This window comes from Electrona antarctica (assembly GCF_951216825.1).
Source record: "Electrona antarctica genome assembly, chromosome: 14".
In the NCBI taxonomy this organism is placed as follows: domain Eukaryota; kingdom Metazoa; phylum Chordata; class Actinopteri; order Myctophiformes; family Myctophidae; genus Electrona; species Electrona antarctica.
The window spans coordinates 941,688-964,487 of NC_136795.1; the positions used below are offsets into that span (position 1 = coordinate 941,688).

Genomic DNA, 22,800 nt, shown 5'->3' on the forward strand with positions numbered 1-22,800 from the left:
GCTCATAGCGCGCCACTCGGTGGCGCGCTATGAGCTTGTAGATCTGCTATTTTTCAATAGCTAAAGTATAACATAATGCTTAAAAACACCAACATGGGTTCCCGCCCAAAATGGGTTTTAAATAAACACAGAACTCTGTCCGGCAACTATACCTGCTACCATGGACGTCACGATAAGCCTATCTCACAGAATTTCCCCGCCCCCTTAATACGCCCCCTTTCGGGGTTAGTGGTGATAGCGTGACGTCACTCCATAGACGCTACACGTTAACAGAGGTAATTTAAGAAGTCTACAACTTTTGTTTTCTCAAGGTAAGGTTTGTTCTATCTGTTCGAGATGATTTACCATCTGGTTTGCTTCATAATAATATTGGTCTGTCACATTTTTACATTAGAAAATGTACTTAGATTCTCCAGAGAAAAAAAACGTGTAAATGCTAATGTGTAAATGACACCACTATTTACCGGAAGTGGGCGTGGAAAGCGGGCTGTGAGATAGGCCTATTGGACCGGTAGTTGCATGGGTGCGGTCGACCGCGGGTCCTCATTTAGACGATATAGTATCGACTAGAGTGGAAACCTTGGATGTCCAAAAGCGTTATACCCTTTTCAGCAAAGCCAAGAATGTAAGCTATTGCGTTCCAAATGGTTCTAACATAGTTAGTTGTAGAGTATACTTTTCTTTGGTTCAATAGCCATAAAGACAAGCACGCACGCACGCGCACACACACACACACACACACACACACACACACACACACACACACACACACACACACACACACACACACACACACACACACACACACACACACACACACACACACACACACACACACACACACACACACACACACACACACACACACACACACACACACACACACACACACACACACACACTTCTACTTCAAAGTAAAAATTAATAATAGACATACTGTGTGTGTATATATATATATATATATATATATATAAATAGTTGTTCGACAAGTTCACAATGTGCAGTATTTTTTTTTAAAGTGTGTAAAAAAAGGTTAAAATATGGAGATATGAGGACTTAGCCCGACGACAATGACATGCACGTATGACACATACATATAGTTGCGGTTCGGTGTTCTGAGGCCACACGTTGAGCAAGACGTTCTCAGGCTGTCGTCTCTGTCTCCAGCACTCTGAAACAGGTATAGCTATGCTTTCATTGTGTTATTTCATATTGTATTGTATTAGACTATATATAGGGCTGTCCGAGTTGACTCATTTAATCGTGATTCATTCACCGTTATGTTTATCGCGATTCATTATTTTAACCCATTTTGACCTGAGATCAGATTCTAAAAATGTCTTCTACATCCTGACAGTTTTCTGAAAAAGCTATGTTTCTATGTCATGTCGTTCTTCGATTTTTCAAAAATAGCAGACCTACAAGCTCGTAGCGCGCCACTCGGTGGCGCGCTATGAGCTTGTAGATCTGCTATTTTTCAATAGCTAAAGCGTAACATAATGCTAACACCAAAAGGGGTTCCCGCCCAAAATGTGTTAATCGCGATTCATTATTTTAATCGCAATGAATCGCATACCGGTATGTAATTATTTTAGCCTTTTTCGACAGTGGTTCTTCACATGTTAATAATTTGATTAGCTAATGTGCAACAGTGTTTTCTCACTCAACACTACAGTAAGTAAGTGCAGGCTATAGTATATACAGGGTATATCTGCATATTCATAAAGTGACATTAAACCCTTCTGCTGCAGCCTGTACCATTATGGTTTATTTGGGGGTTTTTAATTGATTTCCAAAAAAATAATTAACATACTTCCGCATAAAGCCAACATATTTTTTTTTCCACTCCCAATCACCCATGACTTGAAAAATATCACTTGTGAACAGATAGAAACTGATGACTCATTTGCGATTAATGGTGCTGATTCGTGTGATTGACTTTACTAGACAACTCATGCGATTAATCGGGCTTAAGATTTGTTTTTATTATCGGTGGAGAACACTTCGTATCGTCGTCTCTCCAACACTGTGAAACAGATATCTATGCTCTTATTGCATTGCCATTATTATTATCTAGACATGCGATCTTCATCTTATCAAGACGATCTTATCGACCTACTGCACATGCTGGGAGCCTATAGAGGGTATGCGCGTGACATCATCATCAAACCAGGAAGTTATGCAGGAACGCCTACTGAGTGGCAAAAACTACTTTCTGGCCTTGACAGCCCATACATCCACACAGAAAAGTCATATCTGATTGCATTAAACAACGTTAAACAATGTTAAACTCACTTTGCATGTTGCTTTGCCACTCTATGTGCCACTCGATGTGCCACTCGATGTGCCACTCACTTTAAGCATGCGCATACCCTCTATTCTGAGAACGACAAGCCACCTCATACCGTAACCCAGGGGTCCGCAACGTTTTGGGCTGGGGACCCCCAGAAATGCTTTGGCCGTGTCTCGTGACCCCCGCCCCGCACCGCCCCACCCTCCTCCCCACCCCCAATACAAATTGGCCCGCTACAATAACCATAATAATAGTGAAAATACATAAATAAATACTGAAACCAGATATAATCATTATGTGTACTATGTAAACTCTTCATTTCTCTTTTCCAGCCATTCAGTTGCAAAAATAAAAAAGGAAATCTTTTTTTCTTTTCTTTTTTAATAATTTGGGGACCCCCCAAAATAATTTGGCGACCCCCTGGGGGGTCGCGACCCACGGGTTGAGAACCCCTGCCCTAACCTAAACATAACCGCAAGCACGGAGCAGCGCGGTCACGTCCGTGTTGGCAGCCAATAAGCTCCCAGACATGCAGTAGGTCGAGAAGATCATCTTGATAAGTAACCTATACTGGTGATAATCGGTTGATCACATTCGAAGCGGGTGATCTAGAACAGTGGTTCTAAAACCTCAAGACCCCGACAAATTAATGAACCCATTCAGGGCGGGAACCCCCTTTAGTGTTTTAAGCATAACGTTACACCGAGTGCCGCGCTACGAGCTTGTAGGTCTGCTATTTTTTAATATATATATATTTATTTTAATCTGAAATCTTTGATTTCTCTCAGGGCGAGTTTTTAACTCAAATCTTTGCTACTGGGGAGGTCCCTGGAACAACATATTTTCAGATGGGGGTGTCATATATATTTGGGGTCCTTGACATGAAAATGTTTGAGATCCACTGACATAGAAACATAGGTTTCTTTTTTAAATTACGACGTCAGGCCTAAATTAATTAAGACGTTTGCTCGGGACCATAGCCCTAATGCCGTTATGCACTATGCTGGGGCTATGGGACTCTCCAATACCTGCCACCGGATGACATGCAGCACAGCCTCTCCAGGGATGACATGCAGCACAGCCTCTCCAGGGATGACATGCAGCACAGCCTCTCCAGGGATGACATGCAGCACAGCCTCTCCAGGGATGACATGCAGCACAGCCTCTCCAGGGATGACATGCAGCACAGCCTCTCCAGGGATGACATGCAGCACAGCCTCTCCAGGGATGACATGCAGCACAGCCTCTCCAGGGATGACATGCAGCACAGCCTCTCCACTGGATGACATGCAGCACAGCCTCTCCACTGGATGACATGCAGCACAGCCTCTCCAGGGATGACATGCAGCACAGCCTCTCCACTGGATGACATGCAGCACAGCCTCTCCAGGGATGACATGCAGCACAGCCTCTCCACTGGATGACATGCAGCACAGCCTCTCCAGGGATGACATGCAGCACAGCCTCTCCACTGGATGACATGCAGCACAGCCTCTCCAGGGATGACATGCAGCACAGCCTCTCCAGGGATGACATGCAGCACAGCCTCTCCACTGGATGACATGCAGCACAGCCTCTCCACTGGATGACATGCAGCACAGCCTCTCCAGGGATGACATGCAGCACAGCCTCTCCACTGGATGACATGCAGCACAGCCTCTCCAGGGATGACATGCAGCACAGCCTCTCCAGGGATGACATGCAGCACAGCCTCTCCAGGGATGACATGCAGCACAGCCTCTCCAGGGATGACATGCAGCACAGCCTCTCCACTGGATGACATGCAGCACAGCCTCTCCACTGGATGACATGCAGCACAGCCTCTCCAGGGATGACATGCAGCACAGCCTCTCCACTGGATGACATGCAGCACAGCCTCTCCAGGGATGACATGCAGCACAGCCTCTCCACTGGATGACATGCAGCACAGCCTCTCCACTGGATGACATGCAGCACAGCCTCTCCACTGGATGACATGCAGCACAGCCTCTCCACTGGATGACATGCAGCACAGCCTCTCCAGGGATGACATGCAGCACAGCCTCTCCACTGGATGACATGCAGCACAGCCTCTCCAGGGATGACATGCAGCACAGCCTCTCCAGGGATGACATGCAGCACAGCCTCTCCACTGGATGACATGCAGCACAGCCTCTCCACTTCTGATGACATGCAGCACAGCCTCTCCACTTCTGATGACATGCAGCACAGCCTCTCCACTTCTGATGACATGCAGCACAGCCTCTCCACTTCTGATGACATGCAGCACAGCCTCTCCACTTCTGATGACATGCAGCACAGCCTCTCCACGGATGACATGCAGCACAGCCTCTCCACTTCTGATGACATGCAGCACAGCCTCTCCACTTCTGATGACATGCAGCACAGCCTCTCCACTGGATGACATGCAACACAGCCTCTCCACTTCTGATGACATGCAACACAGCCTCTCCACTTCTGATGACATGCAGCACAGCCTCTCCACTGGATGACATGCAACACAGCCTCTCCACTTCTGATGACATGCAGCACAGCCTCTCCACTGGATGACATGCAGCACAGCCTCTCCACTTCTGATGACATGCAGCACAGCCTCTCCACTTCTGATGACATGCAGCACAGCCTCTCCACTGGATGACATGCAACACAGCCTCTCCACTTCTGATGACATGCAGCACAGCCTCTCCACTGGATGACATGCAGCACAGCCTCTCCACTTCTGATGACATGCAGCACAGCCTCTCCACTGGATGACATGCAACACAGCCTCTCCACTTCTGATGACATGCAACACAGCCTCTCCACTTCTGATGACATGCAGCACAGCCTCTCCACTGGATGACATGCAGCACAGCCTCTCCACTTCTGATGACATGCAACACAGCCTCTCCACTTCTGATGACATGCAGCACAGCCTCTCCACTGGATGACATGCAGCACAGCCTCTCCACTTCTGATGACATGCAGCACAGCCTCTCCACTGGATGACATGCAGCACAGCCTCTCCACTTCTGATGACATGCAGCACAGCCTCTCCACTGGATGACATGCAGCACAGCCTCTCCACTTCTGATGACATGCAGCACAGCCTCTCCACTTCTGCAAAAATACAAAGAATGATTTCGCTATAGAGGGTATGCGCGTGACATCGTCATCAAACCCGGAAGTTATGCAGAAATGCCTACTGGCTACTGAGTGGCAAAAAACTACTTTCTGGCCTTGACAGTCCATACATCCAAACAGAAAAGTCCTATTTGATTGCATTAAATTACTTTAAACAACATTAAATTCACTTTGTCACTCACTTTGCCACTCAATCTGCCATTCACTTTATGCATACGCATACCCTCTATAGGCTACAAAGACAGTTTTGCGATGTAAAAAAAGCCTATACTTTCCCTGGTGGACGCACTCTCTGAGCCCCCCACCATGAAGCACTCTCTGAGCCCCCCACCATGAAGCACTCTCTGAGCCCCCCACCATGAAGCACTCTCTGAGCCCCCCACCATGCACACACACTCTCTGAGCCCCCCACCATGAAGCACTCTCTGAGCCTCCCACCATGCGCACACACTCTCTGAGCCCCCCACCATGAAGCACTCTCTGAGCCCCCCACCATGAAGCACTCTCTCTGAGCCCCCCACCATGAAGCACTCTCTGAGCCCCCCACCATGCACACACACTCTCTGAGCCCCCCACCATGAAGCACTCTCTGAGCCTCCCACCATGCACACACATATAAAATGCACTTTTTGCCCAGAAAATGAAACATTTTCACCAGAAGGAAGAAATCTAGTCAATGGGATTTTCTCTTGGCAATATCTGTAGAGAGCGCAGTGGAGTAACTACAAGTATTTTTGAGAGGTGCTAGCCACTCCCATGCGCAGCAACGTGTGTATCTGTCTGTCTCTGTGTCTGGTATGTATGTCTGATGCGCAGCCTACACACCCCCACCAAGTACAGCACCACTCAGTTCAGATGTGTCCGTGTCTTGTTTCTACATGGTGTGTTAAAACAATGTATGTGCCGTTCTTTTGTTATTTTAGGTTTTGGGACGATGGAGATTCTGACCACCGTTCACCACCACAACAACAGCAGCAACAGCACGCGTCACAGCAAAGAGACGGCGGGTCAGACTGGGGGCAGCGAGGCGGCCGTGTACCTGGTCATCTACAGCCTGGTGCTGGTGCTGGGCGTGTCGGGCAACGGCGTGGTCATCTGGGTGACCGCCTTCAGGATGAAGAAGAGGACGGTGAACACCGTGTGGCACCTCAACCTGGCCGTGGCCGACTTCCTGGCCACGGCCATCCTGCCGCTGAAGATCACGTACTTCGCCCTGGGCGGCCGCTGGCCCCTCGGCAGCGCCACGTGCAAGGTGGACGACATCGTCTTCTACACCAACATGTACGCCAGCGTCTACACGCTGGTGGTCATCAGCGTCGACAGGTGCGTGTGCGTGGCGTGTCCCGTGTGGACGCAGAACCACCGCGCCGTCCGGAAGGCCTACTGGGTCAGCGTGGGCGTCTGGGCTCTGGCCCTGGCTCTCAGCTCCCCGTACTTCTCGTCCCTCGGGGACACGGAGTCCCTCAACGTCTACATCATCTGCCTGGAGAACATCGGCCTCTCCATGGCCGTCAGCCACTTCCTCGCGGGGTTCGTGGTGCCATTCGCCGTCATCGTCTCCTGCTACTCCGTCATCGTCTGCCGGCTCAGGAGCAGTCGCTCGTTGGCCGGCCAGACGCGTCGCCGCCCCTTCAAGATCATTGCGGCCGTCATCGGCGCGTTCTTCCTGTGCTGGGCGCCCTATCACGCCGTGTTCGTGATTCTCTTCGTGGCGCCAGGCGGCGGGGCCCGCGTCACGGTGGGCGGGGCGCGGTATGGCGCGGCCGACCTCGTGTTTCCCGTAACGCTGGGCCTGGCGCTGCTCAACAGCTGCCTGAACCCGCTGCTGTACGTCTTCATGGGCCGCGACTCCAAGGTCGCGTTCCGCAGGTCCATCGTGAAGGTCCTGGAGAAAGCCTTCGCTGAGGAGCTGCCTCGGACCGGCGACACTGCCTCGGACTCGGAGCTGCCTCGGACTCGGACCATGGCACTCGGACACTCGGGCACTCGGGCCCGTGAGGCGGGCGGTGGTGGCTCAGGGGTAGAGTGCCTCGAACCCGGGCTCCCCCAGAGTTAGTGCTGAAGTGTCCTTGAGCAAGACACTGAACCCCTAATTCCTCCTGATGTGCTGGTTGGTGCCTTGCATGGTTGACCCCCAGAATGACTCCCCCCATCGATTACTCTCACCATGGAGACTTGTGGATATTGTTTAGTTGTAGTAGTAGCAGTTTAGTCGCATTCCTAAGCCAGTAATTTGACGACCAGTGATAGGAGGGGGAAACATAATTTTTGGGGTGAACTATTCCTTTAATACATAGAACTGTGAATGGCTTTTCGTCTCTGTACGATGTCAAATATTTAAAAAAAATAAAAAAAACAGTTTAAATGGTGTTGTTTGGAGGTTCTCTTTGTCATCTTTTATGCTTCCCCCTGCTCACCTTCTCATTTTGTTTCGTCTCACTTTATGAATAACGATATTAATAACATGCTTTATGCAAAACATTATACTTCAGCCACTTCTTTACACCATCTGTAAACCAGTGACATGACAATAAAGCAGATTCCAGATTCAGGTTTCAGAGTTTGTAATAATTGTAAAACACAATTTCATTCGGTGTTTGTTTGTGTTTGTTTTGGCCATTGAATTAAAATGTGATTCTTTGATTCAATTTATTAACATTAAAAAAATAATTGTAGACGGTACTTTAATGCAGGCCTACTCAATACAAGGTCTGCTGAGAGGATTTTAACCCCACTTCCAACTCCATTGAAACTATAGTGCTGATGAGACATTTTGGCCGATATCGATATCCGATATAATTAATTGCTGTTATGGCCGATAACCAATATTATCGATGTCGATATGATCTCATTCTGTGTTGAAAACTTATAATAATTTTGTCCATTCTGAAAAATACATGTAACAGGGTGGTGTCTGCACTGCAGGCTTAGGCGAGTCAGATTTAACTTAAATACCTCTATATTTAATATTGTGAGCTTGTAGATCTGTTCAAGCTGTTACTTTGGGCTTGTTTATCTGTAGAGACAGACCGATTAATCGGACCGATTAATTAATCGGTCTGATTAATCGAACCGATGCCGATTAATCTAAAAACAACTAAAATCAGCCGATACCGATGTTTGCCCGATTAATCTCCCATCACTAATTGAAACAAGGAATTAATTCATTAAATAAACGTTTTGAAGGAGAGCAGGGAGAGTAGATTCGTACAAGTGTGTGAATATGATTCTAAATGTTTCTATTTACCTTCATGCAACTACAACATTGTTTTAGTGATGATATTATTTTCAAGGCCTATTATTCTAAAATCTAAATGCTAGATGTGTGTGTTCCTCTGATCTTGAGGGCAGTATCTGGTATACCACCCACTTACAAAACAAACATGGGTCAATTCTCCTTCTACTCCTTCTTGTACGTCTCTAAATGTTCTGATGAATTGAAAATGGTGGACCCTATTGTAAACAAGTGTAATGCTTTATGGTGTCGTCCACTGTTAACAGTTTCTTTTTTGTATTGAGTTGTCTTGAAATGTACTGTAATTCTGCAAACTGTTAATACAATCAAAGCACGGGCCACACAGGCGTGGAATGCCTTTAAACAGGCCTGAAAATCCACCTTTCAGCCAGCCAAAGGGAGAGGAAGTGACTATCCCCACCTCTACCGCCCACCTCTATTTACAGGTGTGTGTGTGTGTGTGAGGGGAGGGGGGGGGGGGGGGGGGGGGGCACCTGTAAATATATTTATTATTTTTATTATTATTTGAATTTTGCTGTTATTTTTCACGGCATGATTGAATTGAATATCCAGGACCTGAATGGAAACGAGACCGCAAGGAGGTTTTTCAGTGATATCCTTTTGGACTAAGTGTTTACTTTGACTGTATGTTACTGTTTACATTTCTGCCCAATACAAGTATTACATCAATCAATAAAACCAGTGGTCCTCGAGGGGGTTCGTCCGTGTGCAGCTCCATCGTGGAAAAGTGGAGATATTTTTTACTAAACACACGTTTCGTTTTGTTCTTGCTTACTGTAAATCGCTTTGGATTAAGAGCTAAAGAGCTAAATGCCTAAATTGTTAATTGTTTTTTTCCCCCAGAACTTTCAAATGGATATGAAACGAGAGGACTCTATAGTTTCAGATAAAATGCTGCTTTATTCACAAGATCAATATTTCACTAAACACACACAAGTATTCTGGGAACCAATCTGTTTTGAGAGATTAGCAGAATAACCAGTAAGGGAGGCATAGAGTTCACTGCATTTTCTCACTGGCGTTTTGAACAGACACCACCACCAGATGGCGTCACAACGCCTTTAGATTTAGAATGCATAGATCTTGAATCCAATGACAGCATACAGTGGTACACATGTCTCCTTCCCTATCTCCTTACAGCGGTACACATGTCTCCTTCCCTATCTCCTTACAGAGGTACACATGTCTCCTTCCCTATCTCCTTACAGAGGTACACATGTCTCCTTCCCTATCTCCTTACAGTGGTACACATGTCTCCTTCCCTATCTCCTTACAGAGGTACACATGTCTCCTTCCCTATCTCCTTACAGCGGTACACATGTCTCCTTCCCTATCTCCTTACAGCGGTACACATGTCTCCTTCCCTATCTCCTTACAGCGGTACACATGTCTCCTTCCCTATCTCCTTACAGCGGTACACATGTCTCCTTCCCTATCTCCTTACAGAGGTACACATGTCTCCTTCCCTATCTCCTTACAGAGGTACACATGTCTCCTTCCCTATCTCCTTACAGCGGTACACATGTCTCCTTCCCTATCTCCTTACAGCGGTACACATGTCTCCTTCCCTATCTCCTTACAGAGGTACACATGTCTCCTTCCCTATCTCCTTACAGAGGTACACATGTCTCCTTCCCTATCTCCTTACAGCGGTACACATGTCTCCTTCCCTATCTCCTTACAGCGGTACACATGTCTCCTTCCCTATCTCCTTACAGAGGTACACATGTCTCCTTCCCTATCTCCTTACAGAGGTACACATGTCTCCTTCCCTATCTCCTTACAGCGGTACACATGTCTCCTTCCCTATCTCCTTACAGCGGTACACATGTCTCCTTCCCTATCTCCTTACAGCGGTACACATGTCTCCTTCCCTATCTCCTTACAGCGGTACACATGTCTCCTTCCCTATCTCCTTACAGAGGTACACATGTCTCCTTCCCTATCTCCTTACAGAGGTACACATGTCTCCTTCCCTATCTCCTTACAGCGGTACACATGTCTCCTTCCCTATCTCCTTACAGCGGTACACATGTCTCCTTCCCTATCTCCTTACAGAGGTACACATGTCTCCTTCCCTATCTCCTTACAGAGGTACACATGTCTCCTTCCCTATCTCCTTACAGAGGTACACATGTCTCCTTCCCTATCTCCTTACAGTGGTACACATGTCTCCTTCCCTATCTCCTTACAGCGGTACACATGTCTCCTTCCCTATCTCCTTACAGAGGTACACATGTCTCCTTCCCTATCTCCTTACAGAGGTACACATGTCTCCTTCCCTATCTCCTTACAGAGGTACACATGTCTCCTTCCCTATCTCCTTACAGCGGTACACATGTCTCCTTCCCTATCTCCTTACAGAGGTACACATGTCTCCTTCCCTATCTCCTTACAGCGGTACACATGTCTCCTTCCCTATCTCCTTACAGCGGTACACATGTCTCCTTCCCTATCTCCTTACAGAGGTACACATGTCTCCTTCCCTATCTCCTTACAGCGGTACACATGTCTCCTTCCCTATCTCCTTACAGAGGTACACATGTCTCCTTCCCTATCTCCTTACAGAGGTACACATGTCTCCTTCCCTATCTCCTTACAGAGGTACACATGTCTCCTTCCCTATCTCCTTACAGAGGTACACATGTCTCCTTCCCTATCTCCTTACAGAGGTACACATGTCTCCTTCCCTATCTCCTTACAGAGGTACACATGTCTCCTTCCCTATCTCCTTACAGAGGTACACATGTCTCCTTCCCTATCTCCTTACAGCGGTACACATGTCTCCTTCCCTATCTCCTTACAGCGGTACACATGTCTCCTTCCCTATCTCCTTACAGAGGTACACATGTCTCCTTCCCTATCTCCTTACAGAGGTACACATGTCTCCTTCCCTATCTCCTTACAGAGGTACACATGTCTCCTTCCCTATCTCCTTACAGAGGTACACATGTCTCCTTCCCTATCTCCTTACAGAGGTACACATGTCTCCTTCCCTATCTCCTTACAGCGGTACACATGTCTCCTTCCCTATCTCCTTACAGAGGTACACATGTCTCCTTCCCTATCTCCTTACAGCGGTACACATGTCTCCTTCCCTATCTCCTTACAGAGGTACACATGTCTCCTTCCCTATCTCCTTACAGCGGTACACATGTCTCCTTCCCTATCTCCTTACAGAGGTACACATGTCTCCTTCCCTATCTCCTTACAGAGGTACACATGTCTCCTTCCCTATCTCCTTACAGCGGTACACATGTCTCCTTCCCTATCTCCTTACAGAGGTACACATGTCTCCTTCCCTATCTCCTTACAGCGGTACACATGTCTCCTTCCCTATCTCCTTACAGAGGTACACATGTCTCCTTCCCTATCTCCTTACAGCGGTACACATGTCTCCTTCCCTATCTCCTTACAGAGGTACACATGTCTCCTTCCCTATCTCCTTACAGAGGTACACATGTCTCCTTCCCTATCTCCTTACAGAGGTACACATGTCTCCTTCCCTATCTCCTTACAGAGGTACACATGTCTCCTTCCCTATCTCCTTACAGCGGTACACATGTCTCCTTCCCTATCTCCTTACAGAGGTACACATGTCTCCTTCCCTATCTCCTTACAGCGGTACACATGTCTCCTTCCCTATCTCCTTACAGAGGTACACATGTCTCCTTCCCTATCTCCTTACAGAGGTACACATGTCTCCTTCCCTATCTCCTTACAGAGGTACACATGTCTCCTTCCCTATCTCCTTACAGAGGTACACATGTCTCCTTCCCTATCTCCTTACAGAGGTACACATGTCTCCTTCCCTATCTCCTTACAGAGGTACACATGTCTCCTTCCCTATCTCCTTACAGAGGTACACATGTCTCCTTCCCTATCTCCTTACAGAGGTACACATGTCTCCTTCCCTATCTCCTTACAGAGGTACACATGTCTCCTTCCCTATCTCCTTACAGTGGTACACATGTCTCCTTCCCTATCTCCTTACAGCGGTACACATGTCTCCTTCCCTATCTCCTTACAGAGGTACACATGTCTCCTTCCCTATCTCCTTACAGCGGTACACATGTCTCCTTCCCTATCTCCTTACAGTGGTACACATGTCTCCTTCCCTATCTCCTTACAGAGGTACACATGTCTCCTTCCCTATCTCCTTACAGCGGTACACATGTCTCCTTCCCTATCTCCTTACAGAGGTACACATGTCTCCTTCCCTATCTCCTTACAGAGGTACACATGTCTCCTTCCCTATCTCCTTACAGCGGTACACATGTCTCCTTCCCTATCTCCTTACAGCGGTACACATGTCTCCTTCCCTATCTCCTTACAGCGGTACACATGTCTCCTTCCCTATCTCCTTACAGAGGTACACATGTCTCCTTCCCTATCTCCTTACAGAGGTACACATGTCTCCTTCCCTATCTCCTTACAGCGGTACACATGTCTCCTTCCCTATCTCCTTACAGAGGTACACATGTCTCCTTCCCTATCTCCTTACAGAGGTACACATGTCTCCTTCCCTATCTCCTTACAGCGGTACACATGTCTCCTTCCCTATCTCCTTACAGCGGTACACATGTCTCCTTCCCTATCTCCTTACAGAGGTACACATGTCTCCTTCCCTATCTCCTTACAGAGGTACACATGTCTCCTTCCCTATCTCCTTACAGCGGTACACATGTCTCCTTCCCTATCTCCTTACAGAGGTACACATGTCTCCTTCCCTATCTCCTTACAGAGGTACACATGTCTCCTTCCCTATCTCCTTACAGAGGTACACATGTCTCCTTCCCTATCTCCTTACAGCGGTACACATGTCTCCTTCCCTATCTCCTTACAGCGGTACACATGTCTCCTTCCCTATCTCCTTACAGTGGTACACATGTCTCCTTCCCTATCTCCTTACAGCGGTACACATGTCTCCTTCCCTATCTCCTTACAGAGGTACACATGTCTCCTTCCCTATCTCCTTACAGAGGTACACATGTCTCCTTCCCTATCTCCTTACAGCGGTACACATGTCTCCTTCCCTATCTCCTTACAGAGGTACACATGTCTCCTTCCCTATCTCCTTACAGCGGTACACATGTCTCCTTCCCTATCTCCTTACAGCGGTACACATGTCTCCTTCCCTATCTCCTTACAGAGGTACACATGTCTCCTTCCCTATCTCCTTACAGCGGTACACATGTCTCCTTCCCTATCTCCTTACAGCGGTACACATGTCTCCTTCCCTATCTCCTTACAGCGGTACACATGTCTCCTTCCCTATCTCCTTACAGAGGTACACATGTCTCCTTCCCTATCTCCTTACAGTGGTACACATGTCTCCTTCCCTATCTCCTTACAGCGGTACACATGTCTCCTTCCCTATCTCCTTACAGAGGTACACATGTCTCCTTCCCTATCTCCTTACAGAGGTACACATGTCTCCTTCCCTATCTCCTTACAGAGGTACACATGTCTCCTTCCCTATCTCCTTACAGAGGTACACATGTCTCCTTCCCTATCTCCTTACAGAGGTACACATGTCTCCTTCCCTATCTCCTTACAGTGGTACACATGTCTCCTTCCCTATCTCCTTACAGCGGTACACATGTCTCCTTCCCTATCTCCTTACAGCGGTACACATGTCTCCTTCCCTATCTCCTTACAGAGGTACACATGTCTCCTTCCCTATCTCCTTACAGAGGTACACATGTCTCCTTCCCTATCTCCTTACAGCGGTACACATGTCTCCTTCCCTATCTCCTTACAGCGGTACACATGTCTCCTTCCCTATCTCCTTACAGCGGTACACATGTCTCCTTCCCTATCTCCTTACAGAGGTACACATGTCTCCTTCCCTATCTCCTTACAGCGGTACACATGTCTCCTTCCCTATCTCCTTACAGCGGTACACATGTCTCCTTCCCTATCTCCTTACAGAGGTACACATGTCTCCTTCCCTATCTCCTTACAGAGGTACACATGTCTCCTTCCCTATCTCCTTACAGAGGTACACATGTCTCCTTCCCTATCTCCTTACAGCGGTACACATGTCTCCTTCCCTATCTCCTTACAGAGGTACACATGTCTCCTTCCCTATCTCCTTACAGCGGTACACATGTCTCCTTCCCTATCTCCTTACAGCGGTACACATGTCTCCTTCCCTATCTCCTTACAGCGGTACACATGTCTCCTTCCCTATCTCCTTACAGAGGTACACATGTCTCCTTCCCTATCTCCTTACAGAGGTACACATGTCTCCTTCCCTATCTCCTTACAGAGGTACACATGTCTCCTTCCCTATCTCCTTACAGTGGTACACATGTCTCCTTCCCTATCTCCTTACAGCGGTACACATGTCTCCTTCCCTATCTCCTTACAGAGGTACACATGTCTCCTTCCCTATCTCCTTACAGCGGTACACATGTCTCCTTCCCTATCTCCTTACAGCGGTACACATGTCTCCTTCCCTATCTCCTTACAGCGGTACACATGTCTCCTTCCCTATCTCCTTACAGAGGTACACATGTCTCCTTCCCTATCTCCTTACAGAGGTACACATGTCTCCTTCCCTATCTCCTTACAGAGGTACACATGTCTCCTTCCCTATCTCCTTACAGCGGTACACATGTCTCCTTCCCTATCTCCTTACAGAGGTACACATGTCTCCTTCCCTATCTCCTTACATGGTCACTTTACCAAATTAACCTTCAGTTAAACTGTATGCACAGCAGGCATGTGGGAAAGACATTTTTGGGCCAGGTGTAATGTTTGTTCAGAGCAAAATAAATATAGAACAATTCAAATCAATATTTCATGTGGAATATACACAATCCATAACATAATGATTACATCATAACTACATAACAAGATAAATGGTACCAAGAAGGTGTATGAATACAACATATTACTATATTACCACTTTTAAGCCCCTATACTTCATCATACAAGGCAGAGCAAAACTATAAATAAACAATAGCTGATCTACAAGCTCGCAAAGCAGGCTGAGAGAAAGACTATAAAATAATGAAGAAACGATGATGGACTGATGACATGAGACACAAAAAAAAAACAGTGTGACCTACTCGAGGTCACACAACTCAGCAGTGGTTCCATGCGAATGAAGCCTAAGTCCAACATGGAGGTTGTGTGTGAACGTGGTGTGGACTGTGTGAAGGAGCGTCATGGTGTCATCAGACACACTGTAGAAGGACAGAGTACCTGCACTGTGGTCCAGGTACACTCCTACTCTGGAGGACACACGGCCTGGGATATGAGTTATAAGGCTGCTGTGTGTGAAGGTATAACCTTGTTTTCTACACAGTAAAGACCATCCAGGCTGCGTTCGAATTGCTAGGGTTGTTCCCTACTCCCTACTCCCCATACGGGGACCCAGACTCAGTGGACTCAAATAGTGATTAATTCGGACAATACTCCCTGTATGGGGAGCACCGACTCTGACGTCAATATCGGTAGAGGGCGCTATAGGTCCGCGGGTTCATGTACTTTTTATTTGCATTGTAATCCCCCATAGGGTTCAGATCGCCTCAAAAAGAACTGTATGAAAAATAAACAAATCATCCCGGCCGTTTCACTCATTTGGATATGAAGAATCAACTGACTACAAAAAAACGCTGCTGCTGAAATGATGATAAAAAGGTTATTCTTTTAAAATAACATAGGCCTATGATTATTATCAATACATTAATATTATATCCATTATCCAGCAATATGAAAACAGTGCACCACCTTGACAATATGAAAATATCAGCAGCATGATTATGAACCCCCGCTAATCCTGGGGGGGGGTACGGCAAAAATAGCCGATCTATAAGCAACGCGACGTCCGTGTTGTGAGCTTGTAGATCGGGTACTTTTGGTAAAGAATTACCAAAAGTAGCCGATCTACAAGCTCTGCTCACATTACAATACGGACGTTAACAGAAACAGCAGTCCAATAAATTACTGCCTACATAATGAAGTTGTAATGTATTTAGCGCAATTCAATGAAATAATGTTAGATAACATATATTTTTTAATGTCAGGAATTAATTAATATTAATAAAACATATGTTCGGAGACACAATTAATGTCTCACATGCATGTACAAAATATATATTGGACTTTAGCACATAGCTTTACAACCTCACCAACCTTAATCCAAAAACTATTAAAATATAAGGCCTTCTACACTACAGCAAGCAACTCATTCCTCTCCTAACGTCATGCGCTGGGCCTGGGTGATATGAATGAATCAGATTAGTAATACTATTGCAAATGCAAATGAATTGTTTTATTATAAATAAATAAAACAAAACAATTGCAAATAAATGCACAGATCATTTGTCTCGAGATCTGTAGCTTCGAGATCCGCCAGGGAAGAAAAGAGAGGGGAAACGAAAGTTTAAAAAGTACATTTGTGTTGATTTCTTTCGCTGGTTCAACTTCTGCCTCTTCTGAGTTGGAGCGCAATAAGCGCATGCCATGCAGAAGCAGCGCACGTGCGCGCAAACGCGTGCATGTGCGTTCAAGAGCGAGCTTGCGCAATGCATTATGGGGCAGATTTGCTTCGCTGTGTTTTTGTAGTGACCATCGGATGGTCCCTACAATTCCCGGTGCATTGTGGGATACTTCCAGGGCTGGACTGGCCACCGGGCATACCGGGCATTTGCCCGGTGGGCCGCGACCGTAGGGGGCCGCCATGATAAAAAAGGCAGGCCAATAGGCGGCAGGCCACCAGAAAAGGTCCGGGCGTGCTGCCATTCTGGGGTAGCGCCCCCCCTGACCCCCCCCCCGGCGGTGCAGTGCAGGGGGGGGGCCACATAATATTATGTTGCCTATCTGCGCGCTGGTTGTGGTGGGCCGGTCTGGGCCAAATTCACGCGAAAATGCCCGGGCCGAATTTTTGTCCCAGTCCAGCCCTGGATACTTCAGTCCACTACATTAGGGTGCAAAAATGCTCACTACATATTCGGACACTATAACAAAATGGCGGAACCCCAAAGTAGTGCACTATATGGGGCATAGGGAATGAATTCGAACGCAGCCCATGACTTATCATTGAATCTAAATGCACTTTCAACAGAGCCTGTTCTGCTTTTGTCTTTATATGAGACTGCTATACAAACACAGACATCACCCCTCTCTACCTCGTAGTAACAGCATCCAGTCAGAGCCTCTCTACTCAAAACCTGCCACACCCACTCTCCAGTGAATCTCTCTGAGTGATCAGGATGTGATTGTGGATTGATCATCGCTATTCCCTTTAGACAGAGACAGGTATTGATTTGCTGTGTTTGGATCCAGTGTGATCGGACGTGAATAATGCAAGAACTCAGCTCTGGTCTTGGGTTGTGCTGGTGTTGACAGTACTGCTTGGACCCTGTGAACCTTTTTGTTCTTCCTTTTTGATTTCTTCCCTCTGGTCACTGTCTCTGAGACGTTGGTCCCTTCCAGTGTAAGGCCCAGGCCACACTACTTCCTTTTTGATTTCTTCCCTCTGGTCACTGTCTCTGAGACGTTGGTCCCTTCCAGTGTAAGGCCCAGGCCACACTACTCTGGATCTTTTGCAAAACGGATATTTTCGTCCTCCGTTTTAGAAAAAATCCCTGGCCATACGACAGAGATATCTATGTCCACACACAAAAGCAGAAACGCATTGAACACAGGATAAAATCACCGCAGTAGCAGGTTTCAATTGTAGGCTATATTATATTTGATTTTATATTTACACTTATGAGGTGCCAATCATATTTTTAATGAAGGAATAAGTACCGCATTTTAAAAGCCAAATAAATTGTGAGTGGAAGTATATGTTTCTTTCATTGTCTGTCAGCATGTCACACTATGTGGTAAATCTCCAGATCCCGACTCTCGACTTTTCTCTCCATATAATTTAAAAATTATAGACACTTTACCATTGCTCTGGCGACCTGGCAAGTCCTGCACAGAAATTAATAGCAGAGTCAGACCTATAGAAGTGTCCACAACCAGTTGTGAGCTTGTAGAGTGGCTATATTTTCGAGCTGTATAATAAATGTCACGTTATAATGTAGGCTAATACAAGTTTACGCGCACATTGTCAGCATGTAGGCACAGTGACATGCAGTCAATGGTGCGCCCTAAACATGAGAGAGATGTGCCATAATGCGCACGCACGATGCGATTCCATTCACACCTCTCTCTCTCTCTCTCTCTCTCTCCTCGCATGACCATGACCATGATGCAAAATACAGCACGATATAGTTTCACATGCGGCTATGCACACACCACGCATAGACTTGTTGGTGTAGGCTACTGCGCAATGGCATTTGGCCTGGGTCCTTATTGGTAGGTTAATATCCACAGTTTATCTGTAGCGGTCCGCAATTAACCTATTGGCTTCGCACTCGGCACCAATACAAATTAAACTATTTGAATAAAGGTTGTACACATCAGTGAAATTAACCTCTGGGAAAATCCCTAATTGAGAGTGTAGGCCTAGCAAGTGCACCACAGATCATATAGGCTGCATGGCTATAAGGGCTTGGGCACTACCCTACCATCTCTCTATATCATTTGATAAAGGCATATTAAAAACATGACTTGTACACCCAATGAAAATATAAACTTCACGGAATATATACCACTTCGAATTATAACAATCGGTTGAAGATTATCTGAATATAGCACGAGTAAAATCTTAACCTCTTTGTGCAATGGGCCATTGCGCTGAGGACTGGGCTGGCAGTGTTTTACCTATACTTGTGAGGACCTCTGCTTGACAAGCTGCATGTGGACCGTGGCGGTGACGTCATAATTTCTCAAAAGCTCCGTTTCGCATGACTACACCGCTCCACTGATCCGGATATTTTCGAAAATCTTCACTTATTTATCCGTTAAAAAAACCTCCGTTTGAGTGGCCGAAAACGCCGTTTGCGTGTGGCTGAAAGGCCCAAACACACAGAGAAATGTGCGTTTTGCAAAAGACCCATATACGTGTGGCCTGGGCCTTAAAGTCTGTCCTCTAGTTTGTCTCTCACATTGGATGATTGGATGATGTGATGATCATGATCATTATCTATTATCTTTAACCACAAGGTGTCAGTGTCTGTGGTGTCAGTGTCAGTAGTAAAATCCATATAAGGGCACACAGAGACAGGAAGTCAGATCAGATAGAGTTCATGTCAAGGACTAGCCCTAGAACGGCTCTTGTTGTTACATACAGTATATACAGTATTTCACATACAGAGCCATAGAACGGTCGCACTTACTTTCATGTTGGACGTAAACTTGGCGGCCTGAATGTGATAAATGCTCCGTTTGTACTCACCTTGCCTTGTACTCACCTTGCCTTGCGATAGGTGCTGGGTAATTAATCACACCACCTGCCAATTGTGTGACCCAAACCTTTGTGTTTCCCTGGTCAATTGGTGATGACGTCTGCGGTAAACAGGACGTATTCATAAAATCAGTTAATCAATCATTCCGGTCCCCTCTCGCCCGGAGAGAAAGACGTCCGTGTGCATCTCTTGAAAAAGTGGATAATTGACTAAATACACGTTTTGTACCAGAACTTTCACATGGATATAAAACTAGAGGACCATATTTCACTCCACGTTTTTGGAATTATTTAATGGGCGAGTACAAACAGAGTATTTATCACATTAAGCCCACACATAATTGAATTCAACCAGGAGCGGATGGAATGGATCTATGCATATGATACATGAAAATTTACGAAGTTAATAAATTATCACAGGCATTCTAGGTCTAGTCAAGGACATACATTTGTATACCTATTTGATTGAATAAAGAAGCCTTGGAGTCAAAGTACTTGGTCATCATTGAATCAACAAACAGAACATGGTACCAGGAGTAAAAACTCAACTATAAAGCAAAGAAGAAATTGCGACAATCAACATGGATATAGATAAACCAGAGCGTTTGAAGCTGACTGGGAATGTCGACAGCAATTCAAACAGCAATTCCAGCTGTATATCGCAGCTATGGGACTGGAAGAAAAGTCGGATGCAAGGAAAGTAGCATTACTTCTTACAATGGCCGGCCCACAAGCTATTGAAGTGTACAATACGTTTGTCTATGACGAGCCGGATGACAAAAATAAATTGGATAAAGTGCTCGAGAAGTTTGATGCACATTGCGCTTCAAAGAAGAATGAGACATACGAGAGATATGTATTTGGTTCTCGAGTGCAGCAACAGCGTGAGCCTTTTGACAGTTTCCTCACTGATCTGAAGCTAAAAGCTCAGACATGCAACTTTGGTACTCTGAGGGACTCCATGATACGGGACCAAATTGTTTTCACTGTGGAGGATAATAAACTCAGGGAAAGGCTACTGAGGGAAACTGAGCTGACGTTGGATGGAGCAATAAGGATCTGTCATGCAAGTGAACTGTCCCAAATGCATGTAAAGACATTCAGTGAGATGGGGACATACGGCGCAGCCAGCGTAAGACATTCAGTGAGATGGGGACATACGGCGCAGCCAGCGTAAGACATTCAGTGAGATGGGGACATACGGCGCAGCCAATAAGTGACAGCGCTGTGTGCGTAATTTCAAGAGGAGAAAAAAGACGCACGCATGCACCATTTACCATTTTTTACCCTGCGCAGCAGCAAATGAGCGACGCAACATTCCACTGCAAACGGTGTGGTTCACAACACGGACCCAGACGGTGTGGTTCACAACACGGACCCAGACGGTGTGGTTCACAACACGGACCCAGACGGTGTGGTTCACAACACGGACCCAGACGGTGTGGTTCACAACACGGACCCAGACGGTGTGGTTCACAACACGGACCCAGACGGTGTGGTTCACAACACGGACCCAGACGGTGTGGTTCACAACACGGACCTAGACGGTGTGGTTCACAACACGGACCCAGACGGTGTGGTTCACAACACGGACCCAGACAGTGTCCAAACGGTGTGGTTCACAACACGGACCCAGACAGTGTCCAAACGGTGTGGTTCACAACACGGACCCAGACAGTGTGGTTCACAACACGGACCCAGACAGTGTGGTTCACAACACGGACCCAGACGGTGTCCAACGGTGTGGTTCACAACACGGACCCAGACAGTGTCCAACGGTGTGGTTCACAACACGGACCCAGACAGTGTCCAGCGTTTGGTAAGCAATGCTCTAACTGCCATGGCAAGAAGCACTTTGCTAAACAGTGTTTCTCAAAAGGAAAAGAGAGAAAGAAAGGGAAAACTGTAAATGTAGTGGATGACACTAGTGATCAAAGTGATGATTTGAGTGACACATTTTTCGTTGGCATGGTGAACTGTGAAGATGAGCCTGTAAAAGAGGTTAATGCTATTAAGCAAGATAAATGGACCACACCACTGCAGATAAATGGAACTTTGGTCACTATGAAACTAGACACTGGTGCAAAGGCAAATTTAATCAGCATGTCAGATATCAAAGAAATGAAGGAAAGGCCAAAAATACAGAGAAAGGCACTGAAGGACTATAATGGAAAAGGAATTGACAGTCTAGGAACATGTAAACTGAAAGTCACTGTCAAAGGCAAAGTGCACCACCTACTGTTCTCTGTTGTGGCTGGAGAACGTGATTCACTGCTAGGAGACAAATCCTGTGAAAGTTTGGGCCTATATTAGTGAAAAGAGTGTATCGCATCAATGTAGCTGTAAAATGCACTAAGTGAATCTGTGGACTCCATTGTAAAGAACTATGCCGAAGTCTTCAGTGGTTTTGGTTCATTGCCATTCACATACAAAATACAGCTGAAAGAAAATGCACATCCAGTTGTGCATGCCGCACGGAGAGTTCCAGCTCCACTCAAAGATGGTGTAAAGAAAGAGCTGGACAGGATGACAACATTGGGAGTAATTAAAAAGATTGAGGAACCAACAGATTGGGTCAACTCCATGGTGTGTGTAAAGAAGAAAAATGGAGACCTGAGGTTATGCATGTGTAGTGAGTTGAGCTTTCCTAGACATGTGATGTGACTCCCCAATCACCCATATTCAGGACAGCTGTGACACCTGGCTGCTGACTGAATACTAGGCATGCCACGGTATGATATTTTACAGTACGGTACGGTGCCGGTATTGATAACCTATACCTCGGTATTCCACGGTATTTATATATAATAAAAA

At 46.4% G+C, this 22,800-nt stretch overlaps 2 protein-coding genes across 2 annotated transcripts in view; one reads left to right on the forward strand and one right to left on the reverse strand.

Moving 5' to 3' along the window:
• The window catches only part of LOC306936382 (uncharacterized protein), a gene marked incomplete at its 5' end in the record, with an annotated part of 450,465 nt that overhangs the window by 208,942 nt on the left and 218,723 nt on the right, over window positions 1–22,800 (reverse strand). The window lies entirely within an intron of this gene.
• On the forward strand, window positions 6,351–22,708 carry LOC306936202 (chemerin-like receptor 1; the record flags this gene model as incomplete). Its single annotated transcript, XM_079519695.1, has 2 exons — window positions 6,351–7,436; window positions 22,673–22,708. 2 exons carry the CDS (start codon window positions 6,351–6,353, stop codon window positions 22,706–22,708), a joined length of 1,122 nt encoding a protein of 373 aa, XP_079375821.1.